Source organism: Pelobates fuscus, chromosome 10, assembly GCF_036172605.1.
Source record: "Pelobates fuscus isolate aPelFus1 chromosome 10, aPelFus1.pri, whole genome shotgun sequence".
Taxonomy (NCBI): domain Eukaryota; kingdom Metazoa; phylum Chordata; class Amphibia; order Anura; family Pelobatidae; genus Pelobates; species Pelobates fuscus.
Window position 1 is genome coordinate 91,517,055 of NC_086326.1, and position 12,460 is coordinate 91,529,514.

Below are 12,460 nucleotides of genomic sequence, written 5' to 3' on the forward strand. Positions count from 1 at the left end.
ATAGTTTTAAAAAGTTTAAAATAGTTCTTTAGGTTTTTGATTAATACAGTTTCATACTTTAGAAAATCTTTTGTTTTCTCTTTGTACAGTTATCGTAATGACTTCACCTCCCACTGCACTTACAATGATTCCTCAGTTCAATGGAATACCTTTAACTCAATCAATGGCCCTTCCAGCTGCAACTACAAATCAGTCCTACACGGTTTTGAAAAGAGGGCAACCTAAAGCTCTAGGGGTAAGCTCTAAAGATGAAAAGAGAAAATGTTGCATGGGTTCGAAGAATTACAAAAAATATATGAAATTAAACAAAATTCACAAATAAAATTAAGCAATAAATTAGTAAACATGGATGGAAAAATGGACTAATAACACATATGGCTCAACAAATATAAATGGAATACATGTAATAATGTATAATATTAAAATATTTTCATGGAAAATTTAATTAATTAAATCCAGTACATTTATTTCCCTTGTGGTATGTTTCAGCCCCATTGCTATGAAACCCCTTAAAAATTCCACAATTAAAAATATGCATTCAATTCACCAAAATAGGAGACTGTATACATGCTGCACCATTTAGTCGAAATGGTAAATTGGTGATGCAAACCCTGACACAGCATATCTCCAAAGATGAACCAAACTGAAACAATATATAAAGTGTCCAGGCACACAGACACTGTTCATATGCAGACATTAATAGAAACAAGCCAAAATGACAATGTTTCAATCTGCATTTCAAGAGTTTTAGTGTGCCTGGACACTTTATACATGGTGCAACACAATTAAAAGTATATTATTTCAAAATAATTATATACTAATAAAAGATGATATTTGTTCATTGCAGATGTATTCATCCCTACCCTAGTGGCAATGCTGGGCAATACCCAGTGACAGAACCATCTTTGGTTGCCTTTGTGAAACTTCTGGGGTAAATGTGCACCTCTGGACCATGCAATTTTTGACAATTCTTCTTGGCAATAATTGTTCAGGCCCAGTCAGGTTGGACTGGATCCCTCTAAATTTGCCCCACACTTGGGCCCGTTTATCTTGTCTTCAATCAAACTTGTTTCCCAGTCCCTTCTGACAAGAAGCATATCCTCAATTCCACCCCATTGTGGATTTTAATTGTGTCAGGAATGGCTTGGTTTTAATGGTTAATCTTCACTGGTCTGAGTCACCCATGTGCCATATTCTCTCCGCATATTAGTAATGGGTTGTTCAAAGGTCAGGATATTTTTAGAAGTAAATCCTGATTAATGCTTTTCCAGAACTTTATCTCATACGTGCTTTTATAGCTCTTCATTCTGATATTTCTTTGGAAATTCGCTCTGACAAACTCTGAAGTGTTTCTGAATCAGGTGGATTTAGTTTGAGATAATGTGACACTTTAATGCACACTGGTGGACTCTTTATGATTACAGATATTTGCACTAGAACTTACATAGGCTTTTAACCCCTTAAGGACACATCACATGTGTGACATGTCATGATTCCCTTTTATTCCAGAAGTTTGGTCCTTAAGGGGTTAAATCAAGATGAGTGAATACAACCAACAAATGTACATTTTCTGTGTGTGTTTATTTTTCCCAATGTCACGTAAAAAGTAATATGCACAAAAGAGATAGAGGTTTTGTGTAAGTCAAATAAAACATCTCAATAATAGATATTTGAAATAGTTGAAATTTCCAAGGGACACTGTAAGCATCATAATCACTGCTCAGTGCAATAAGTGGGGTGCAAAAAGCAATATCATATATTAAATAGTTTTATACCACCTGTCTCTTTAATTTTCTTCTCCAGGTATACACATATCATAGGGACAGAGCAATGGAGAAAATAAAAATAAATAGTGTAATATTGCAAGTGAAAATTGGCTATTTGGACAAACAAAAACTGCAGTAATCTTACTAACACAAATGGGAGCTTATACTGGAAAATATCCCAAACTGTAGAACTTTATACCCTTTTTATAGTGTGATACTGCCTGTTTCTTTAAGTGGAATCAGACTTTTCATTTTACTTGTATATTCTCCTGCAGACGGCCATACGTATGTAAAAAAAAAATGAACAAAGCACTGTCTAGTGCAGGTTATCGCTTACTAGGTTGTTTTTTTTAAACTAAATTCTTAATTACAAACTCACATTTTTTGGGAGTGTATGTACTGCGCTCCACATTAAAAGCTTTGTGTGTCTCTCTATGGATGACCCCCCTACTTAATCTTGCTCACAGCGTTTTGTAATTGATGCTGGTACCATGTGGAGCTTTGCCATCCACACGGTGCCTCACTGATGTCATAAAGCATTTTGTCAAATCATTGGCTTTCGGGCGATATCAGGTCTACTGCAATGTCTGCATTTATTTGGTAAATGTTCCCTCCACTCCAGTCTTATTGGGTAGATGGTGCAAAGAGGCATGTCTCATTTACCTGATGGTCCGTCAAACTAGCAACATATGTAGCAGCTTTTCAATACTGTGTTTCCAAGTTCAATTGGTTTAAATTAGGAAACCAAATTCTATTCACATATCCTATAATACATTGTCAGTTTAAAAAATGTGGGTTTAAAATAGAAACTATGTTTCAGTACTGTGTATCGACAAACTTTTATATCTTTCATAATCTTGCAAATAAAATATTTTTAAAACTGTGTAAGTAAGCACCTTTCTTATTACAAAATACATAAAATGTTAAACAAAATAAACCAAAACAAACAGTAATAAAAAACATAAGGATACATGAAATGAAAGAAGGAGCACTTTTAAATTTTTAACTTTTTTAGATTTTTAGAATGCAAACATTATTGCGGCGGTTTCTGTCCTCGCGGGAAGCCACGAACTGCTATTTTCCAGAATGGAGTATGCATCAGCCAGAGAATACTGGTCGTATATTATCTGTTAGGCTTTCTCTTCAAAATGGGCCATTCGATCCACGAATGGCTTGGATAACAGCCCGAACTTCGCGGGCCAGTTTGGTAAATTTCACCTGTAGAGAGGATTGGAGCTCGTGGAGCATTTTCTGGATCAATAAATCCATTGCTGGAACAAAGGTAAATATTGAGATGGAAGTGACATCGCTTTTATCTGTGCACAATGCTGGTGAGGTCCGCTTGTTGGCGCCATCTTGGGCCTGAGCATTCGGTGAAGTCAGAGCTGAGATTTGCAGGTTAGCAGATATCTGCTTTAACTTCTTTCTGGAACATTTGGTCATTATGTTATAGAGTCAAACTCTCTATTTTGCGCTGAGTATTGGGTGACTGACTTTCTTCAAATTGCTGTGATAGGCCGCCACTCCGAGGAGTGAGAAGCTCATGTGTCCATCTTTGTGAGCTGCGAAACCACACCCTTCCCTGAGCGGCCAAGTTTTTAAATAATATGCTCTCCTCTCCAATTTTTATAAATCCTTGGGATCGAAAATGTCACTAGGATCGGTCTCCATTGGGCATTGAATCAAAATGTGAGGATGCACTATGTTTCATATACCTTCTTTTAATATTGTATATGTAATCCTCAATTCTTTTATGGAGAGGTCTTTTTGTGCTCCCTAAATAGTTTAAACCACAATGGCATTTTAATTTGCAAATTACGTTTGATGTCTGACATGTGACTAATTTTCAAATACTATAATGCTTATGTGACGAAAGCAACTTCGCCACTGGTTTTTGGAGGGGCCTGTTCCCATGTTCAAAAGTACTGTTTCTGCCCTTTGGACTTTTAACTGGAACAGATTCAAACATGTGGCGGTGGCAATCTTAAATAGTTGAGTAGTGTTTTGTCGTCGAGTGTATGGAACTGTTTTGGGCATTGGACCATGTGCACGGTAGGGCAAAAATAAGACTTCCAGGAAATTCCTGAACCCCTGAACCGATCTGGGTGATCTTTGGATATGTTGTTCACCCAGATTGGACTATCAGGTGATGTGACTTTTGTGGGGATATGTTGTATTTTGGGGTACCTTTTGGCGTTTGTAAAAATGTATGTTTTTTTTTTCTGCTAAAGTTAATTGAGTTAGTCCATTGTCTTTGTTAATTGTATCACAGGCAGAGGGGAGGGTTTGTGTACAGTAACTGGGAGTGTTAAAATGTAAAACTCTATTTTTCTTGTGCATTTCATATCCTGTGCCCCACAAGGTCCACATGGGCGGTAACCTTGTGGGAAAATGCTGTATAAAAGAAGCAGGTGTCCCATTAAACCTTCAGTTCTACTTGACCCTCAACTCTCAGCCTTGTCTCTTGTTTGGAGGGGCGAGGGGGGAGGGTGGGACAGCTATAACCCCTTAAGGACCGGACTGTTTTTGCGATGTTGTACATTTGCGACCAGGCATCTTTTTACACTTTTGTGGTGTTTGTGTTTAGCTGTAATTTTCCTCTCTCTCATTTACTGTTCCCATACAAATTATATATTGTTTTTTTCAGGACAAAAGGGGCTTTCTTTACATACCATTATTTATATAATCTCATGTAATTTAATTTAAAAAAAATGAAAAACCATGATGAAAAATTGAAAAAAATACACGTTTTTTGAATTTTATGTGAAAAATCTTTTACTCATCTACAAAAGCGAATGAAAAAAACTGCTAAATAGATTCAAAATGTTGTCCTGAGTTCAAAAATACCCAGTGTTTACATGCTTTTTGCTATTTTTTTGCATGTTATAGGGCTATAAGTACAAGTAGGATATTGCGGTTTCAAAACATACATTTTTAAAATGTATCAATAGTGACATTGTAACACTATTATCTGTCATAAATCGCTGAATATCATCCCACATGTACATAATTTTTTTAAAAGTAGACAACCCAGGGTATTCAATATGGGGTATGTCCAGTCTTTTTTTAGTAGCCACCTAGTCGCAAACACTGGCCAAAGTTAGCGTTCATATTTGTTAGTGTGTGAAAAAAGTAAAAAACTAAATTGAACGCTAATTTTGGCCAGTGTTTGTGACTAAGTGGTTACTAAAAAAGACTGGACATACCCCATTTGCAATACCTTGGGTTGTCTTCTTTTGCAAATGGTATGCCATCATGGGGGTAATTCTCATTCCTGGGCTACCATACGCTCTCAAAGGCAACTTAACCAACCTGGGCATTTTCAATGTAAAAATATTTGACCCATATATATGACCCTGTAACTTTCAAAAACGCTATAAAACCTGTACATAGGGGGTCCTGTTCTACTCAGGAGACTTTGCTGAACACAAATATTAGTGTTTAAAAACTGGAAAATGTATCACAACAATTATATCATCAGTAAAAGTGCTGTTTGTGTGTGAAAAATGCAAAAAAAGTCACTTTCACTGACAATATCATCGCTGTGATATGTTTTACTGTTTTGAATCACTAATATTTGTGTTCAGCGAAGTCTCCCGAGTAAAACAGTACCCCCCATGTACAGGTTTTAGGGTGTCGTAGAACGTTACAGGGTAAAATACAGTGATAGCAAATTCAATTCTCTGGACTTTCGGCCTGGGTTGGCAGGCAGGTCCCTTAAATTGCAATCAATAAAATTACTTATTATGTAAAAATATTACATAAATACGCACGTAGAATGTAAATATATATGCATATTTATATATTTGAAGTCTACGTGTATATTTATATAATTATTCATGTAATTTTGTATATGGACATATGAATAGTTTGCATTCTTTTTATTTATTTATATATACATAGATATATATACAATTTCATTCTAAGTGTATTTTGATATAAATATATATATATTAATATCAAAATACAGTTAGAATAAAATTTCGTATAGATATATAATTTTTTTTAATTTTTATTATTATTTTTAATTTTTTACATTTAATTTAAATTATTTATTATTCATATTTTATAATAATATATATATACAATATATATAGTAATTATATATATATTATATATATATATACGTGTGTAAATTAATTATAAGTGTATTTTTATATTAATATATGTACATATTAATATAAAAATACACTTAGCATGACATTATATATATGATATATAGACATATATTATATAGGTATAATATATGTCTATATATCATATATATACACATATATAATAATATTTTTTTTTATTAACTATAACTTTAATTTTTTTTTTATTTTACACTGATTTTACAGTTGCAGGGAGACTGCCTGTCAGCACAGACAGTCCCCCTGCAGGCAGAGACTAGGACACCTATTGTGACCATGTGGTCGCCCTGTTGGGCGATCACATGGCCACAGGGGTCCTAAACCGCCATGGGGAGACTGTCTGGGCTGCAGGCAGTCTCCCCACACCGGGAGCACCGCCGATCGCCGCCGGGGGAACGACGGCGATCGGGTAAGTACATTGGACGGTTAGGACGGTTCAGGACCGTCACCGGTCGGCAACGCAAAAATGCCGATGACGGTCCTGAACCGTCCTCCGTCCTTAAGGGGTTAATCACTACAGGGATTGCTATGCTCTTCATACATGCTCTTAATACTCTCTTGAATAATCCCTAAGCTCTTGTGACAGCTTGTTCCTGTTCCTGCTTCACTCTCTGGGGAAAGAGAGGTTCACACACTAGAACCTTGAGCCTTGTCGTAGGTCCAGGGTGGGTAGGAGACGGCGAGACCCCAACCAAGCTACGGCGGTTAGTGGGGTCTGCGGTGCTTATGGTGTCTGGTGCGGTGCTGATGGTCCTTGGTAAGCACTAGGAGCATTGATTGGCGGACGGTCTGTCACAGCTTATATTACTACTAATGCCTCTATTTTCTGTTTATGGAAATAAGTATGTACACATGGTGAATGGATCTACTGAATGACACTTTAAATTAGGTCATCCAAAAGGATTGGCCAGTATCTCTTGACAATTTGTCTAATAGTTTTCTTTTAATTTTATAGTTAACCATGTAAGGAATGTTTTTAATTATTTTTGTAGTAACATATGTAGTTTAATAAAGGTATGTTTTCTTTAAAATAAAATATGCAATGAATGTTATAAATGCGCAATATTAAGGAATGCTTCTGTTCTCTTTGTTTTCCATTCTTGCATCAAAAGAGGGGGGTTTGTTTAATGTATTCTTATGTTCTTGCTTATTGTTTTTTTTGCGTTTTATGTATTTTAGAATAAGAAAGTCGCTTACCTAACTAGGTTTGTAAGTACTTTTATGTACAAGTGTGTCAATACACAGTACTGAAACATTGTTTAGATTTTAAACACACATTTTTTAAGCCGACAATGTATTCTAGTATATGCGAATAGACTTCTGTTTTCATCAGGTCAATAAGACATGCCCCTTTACACCATCTACCCAATAAGATTGGTGGTAACATTACAGATAGTGCTATGTACTATTTTTACTTTACATGGCTATGGCCGTCTGCAAGAGAATATACCTGTGCTACGAAAAAGCAGATTCCACTTTAAGAAACAGGTATTACAACTCTGTAGATGGAATAAAAGTACTACAATGTGGGAGATTTTCATTTTTAAGCTCCCATTTATGTGAGTAGGGTTACTGCAATATTTTTTCCAAATAGCCAATGGTATCAAAATATTTAATATTTTATATTGCTTTTTCTCAAATAGTGCTCCACCTATTGCATAAAACTTTGTTTAATGTGTGTACCATTTGTTTGGGTTTTGTGTGGTTGGTAAAACACACAAGTGTGAGGCTGCTGACCTTTACAGGCATTTATTATAATATAAAAAGATGTATATGGAATAAGCACCCTGCAGAAATGCTTTCTTATAGATCATAATCCCTGTAATGTAGTCATTAGAGAGCAAGAAGTGCTATAGCGCTGCCCCATGATAAGACGTCAAATTATTTGATACTTATCTGGCTGTATTGGGTGCCCACAGTCCTTCTTACTTCAGTATTAGCAGTATCAATTTTGTACATCGCTAGATGTCATTCATTGTTGCTTAGAGTAGCCCTTTAAGCAGAGCACGACAATAAATTAAAATTTTAAAGATACTCTAAGCAACAATATTCACTATTGTCCTTTTTGTATACCCAGTGCCAGACTAATAACAAAAAAGCAGCACAAGAAAACCTGTCCGCATAGTATACAGATAAACAGGTGAAATAAAATAAATATATATTTCTACAGCGTAAAGGAGAATGTGAACTATTTTATTTTAACCATACGTGTGCTGCAGCATACAGCAAATGTTTCTGTCCCATTAGAGAACTTTTCTCAAGACATTAGGGTAATAGAAACTAAAACGTTGACTATGTGTGCTATTGCATCATCATGTCCGCTTTGAGTGCATTCCTTCTCATTGGATACATTTTAGGTCTTGCAGAGTTATATAGATTCAATGAATTTACTTTGATTCCAAGGTTCAAGCTTATAGGATATCTATAATGACACCTATAAGCTTGAACCTTGGAATCAAATTAAATTCATTCACAATAGTTATAAATTGATCTTCTAAAGCTGAGAATTATTTAATTTTTCTTTTTTTTACGTTAATAATGTCATTTGCATTTGCTTTTTAATTTGTTTTACAATTCAGAGAATATATATACATATACGTGATTTGTTAGTGTATTTGAATGTATGTATGTGTAGTGTAAGCATAACACTTTAAATATATGATTATATTTAGGATATATATCTGAAATAAAAAATGTATTTAACTTTTTAATAGCAGCTCCTTGAAATTAATTCATTCTTTATTGTCTCTTATCATTGCCTGCATTTTTTTTACCCCACTCAGGTAACACAGATTGTTCTGACTTTTTTGCAAATATCTCTGGGAACAGTTTTCTATTTCACCGACCCGTATGATTACAACATCTCCTTATATGCAGGCATCTGTTTCTGGGGCTCAATATTTGTGAGTAGAAATGATCTGTTCTGGTCTCAGAATGCCACAGTACGGCAGTGAATGTTTGTGTCAGTGGTATAAGAGTCAGTTAGTGTGTGTATCTGCCGTAGGCCTCAATTTAATATGTTAGAATAAGCTTTTTAAATGTTTTAATATTTGTGGATAAGCTTCTAAATGTTTTAATATTTGTGGATAAACCTTTAAAAATTTTTTTCAATATATCATAGATATATAAAAATATTAAAAATATTTTATTTCAAAACATTTTAAAAGTTTATCGAAAAACATTAAATCGTTTGAAAGTTTATGCAACAATATGAAATTGGGGCCATAAGGGGAAGGCTTTATATGGACATCGAGGGAGCTGTCATATTTGTGCTCTTCGTTTACAGCTTCCTTGTGCACCCTGGGATGATGCCAGGAGCCGGGACATGATATCACTTCAGCTCCGGCAGCACTAAAGGGTGTGCTTGGGAGCTGTGTATAAAGATTACAGCAGCCTCACTAGATCCCATGAAGAATACACGCTCTCTCAAAGGTCCTACCAGGTTGGCTGGGCTTAAAAAAACTAATTAAAAAACTATAAGTACGATTACTGTGATGAGTGTGTGAGAGAATGTGTGTGTGTATTAGTGTGTGTCAGAATCAGTGAGTGTGTTTATATATCAGGGAGTGTGTGTGTGTGTCTATATCAGTGATTGTATGTCAGTGTGTGTCTGTCAGTTAGTGTGTGTGTCAGTGAGTGTGTATCAGTATGTATCTGTCAGTAAAAGTTTCAGGAATTATGTTTTCTGTAGAAGAAACCAACATAATGAATACAATTTCTCAACAGCATAGCCACATTTACAGTGATTTCATATGCACAATATGTAGTAGGAATAGCAACTGAGTGGGACCATGTACAAATATGCACTAATCAAACGAGTAGCAGAAATTAGGTTGATCGGGTAAACTATGCTTTAGAGTACACTTTTAATTTTAAGGTACAGCATGTTTCTTAGATTAACAAGGTAAACTGTAGCTATGGAGGATTTTTCTTCTGGATAACAGGTAAGTGGTGCTTTGGGAAATAATTGCCTTGTTAGATAGCAGGCTTTGGGAAAATCAGGTACGTTAAGAATCTTAGATGCATTCACTTGTTCTACCATTGGGGGAGCCTGGTAAGCAAATACAGTTAGAATAAGATAGTTTAGTGAGGTCCTGACCTGTTATACAGTTAGAATACGATAATTTAGGGAGGTCCTGACCGTTAGAATAAGATAGTTTAGGGAGGCCCTGTAGACCAAGGTAAATCCAGGGATAGGTAATCCGACAGAGATGCGGGTAGAAAGATAGCATGGATGGTCAAGGAGCAGTCTGAGTTGCCAACAGGGGATCCAGACCCAGTTGTGGGCAGAGGGAAGGCTTGTATGAGCAGGTCAGTGGTATGGAGGTTCACAGGGTCAGCAAAATCAGTTTTTGTGGAGAGCAGGAGTAGCAGTAGTAGGACAGACCAAGTAGGACAGACCAAGAGCAGAGACAATCACCAGACTAAATAATAGAGCACAGAATGGGGTTCACGTGGAGATTACATAGTCCTCAGTTAAAGGTACAGTGTAGCTACATGACAGAGTGTGTAGGTCAATGAGTGTGTCTGTCGGAGAGTGTAAGTCAATGTATATATATTAGTAGTAGTGTGTGCCTGTCAGTGAGTGTACATTGGTGTATGTGTAACAGTGAAAATGTGCGCTTCTGTCACAAAGTGTATGTGTAGGTTAAACAGTGTGTGTTTTATCTACAAAACACCCAAAGAATTTAAAGGAACACTATAGGATCAGAAACACAAATGTATTCCTGACCGTATAGTTTTAACACTACCATGTAGCGGATCTGGCCGCTCTTGCCTCCCTAATATAGTAAAATTTTACTTGTATTCAAGACCACATCTCCCATTCCAATTTGTTTTTTTTTTTAAATATTAAAGAAATAAGAAAAAAAAGTACCTGTGATCTAGCGCCAAGGCCAAGTTCTCCAAGTAGATCTACCCTCCACTGCTATCCTAGTCTGGCTAATAATGATGCTGGAGGTTCAAATACATCTTCAGTAGAAAAGGGCTTTAAATCTGTATGTGCAGCTTTTTAGAGTGACGTGCTCAGTGCTTGTAATTCACACAGGGTAAATTCTTTGAATTAGTGGAGTGCTATCAATTCCATCGGTAGTGGTTATGATGCTTGGAGTGTTACATTAATGTCGAATATGTTAAAGGACCACTCTAGGCACCCAGACCACTTCAGCTTAATTAAGTGGTCTGGGTGCCAGGTCCAGCTAGGGTTAACCCATTTTTTTTATAGAGAAACTGCTATGTTTATCAATGGGTTAAGCCTTCCCCCAAATCCTCTAGTGGCTGTCTCATTGACAGCCGCTAGAGGCGCTTGCGTGATTCTCACTGTGAAAATCACAGTGAGAGCACGCAAGCGTCCATAGGAAAGCATTCATAATGCTTTCCTATGCGACCGGCTGAATGCGCGCGCAGCTCTTGCCGCGTGTGCGCATTTAGCCGACGGGGCGGAACGGAGGAGGATCGGAGGCAGAGAGCTCCCCGCCCAGCGCTGGAAAAAGGTAAGTTTTACCCCTTTTCCCCTTTCCAGAGCCGGGCGGGAGGGGGACCCTGAGGGTGGGGGCACCCTCAGGGCACTATAGTGCCAGGAAAACGAGTATGTTTTCCTGGCACTATAGTGCTCCTTTAACTTTGTTTTAGACAATTTAAATAACATTGTAAAATGACAGCATATACTTTATATTTCATACTTGTGATTTTCATAGACCATTTTCAAGATGATATGTGCTATAACATGTGTTCTTTCCTCTACAGTACATTATTTCAGGATCTCTATCAGTTGTAGTGGAGAATAGACCATCCCCCTCAAAGGTAAGTGCTATGTACAGTTTAATATTAATTTTTTTTTAAAATATACACATGTCAAAGGCAGAGTTTGGCGGTCATCTTGGGCAGACACGTTTCTAGACGGCTCTTTAGTGCAAGTTCTTATTTTCAACATTCTTCAGAGATAATACCAGAAAGGAGGTGAATTGCGTGATTCATGACATGGATATACAGACTCCCTTTTCAGCTACTCTATGCCTTACGCATACCTGTTTCCTTCCCCTACCGCCCTTCACCCGTGGGTGGCAGGTGGGTGCCCTCAAATTACAAAAGGGCTCCATACTCCCAAAGGCACCCTCCAATGGGTGGATATGGAATATGCCATGACCCCAACATGATCGCTGAAAGATATATTATGGTCCCCGAGGGAACTCCTCAACACTTTACCTGACCACCTTATTCACTTTATGCATATGGGACGAGGCACGAAACGTAAGATGGACCAAACCAAATTTTCTTTGCCAGTCCCCCTCACAGCAGTCAAAACCCTCTCCACATGGCTGTCATTAAGACCCTGAAAATCAATGGGCATTACTGATATACAAGACCTATGCTCACAATCCTCTATACTGCCTTTTCCAGAGGTACATACAAAATACAATATGCCAAACTCCTTTATTTTCCCTTATTTACAACTGAAAAGCATTCAACACACAAAAGTGATATTACCACAGGGAGCAACACCTCCTAAAAATGACACACCAAACAAACTTAAAACTTTATCTATTGGTTATAAAGCCTTGT

At 36.8% G+C, this 12,460-nt stretch overlaps 1 protein-coding gene across 1 annotated transcript in view; it reads left to right on the plus strand.

Annotated features, from left to right (window-relative positions):
• LOC134575503 (membrane-spanning 4-domains subfamily A member 4D-like) overlaps nucleotides 1–12,460 on the plus strand; it is an 89,345-nt gene that overhangs the window by 40,559 nt on the left and 36,326 nt on the right. The window contains exons 2-4 of the mRNA XM_063434813.1: nucleotides 90–235; nucleotides 8,683–8,802; nucleotides 11,645–11,701. Of these exons, the coding sequence (XP_063290883.1) occupies nucleotides 98–235; nucleotides 8,683–8,802; nucleotides 11,645–11,701 (315 nt within the window). The 5' untranslated portion in view covers nucleotides 90–97. The remainder of the gene's footprint in view (nucleotides 1–89; nucleotides 236–8,682; nucleotides 8,803–11,644; nucleotides 11,702–12,460) is intronic.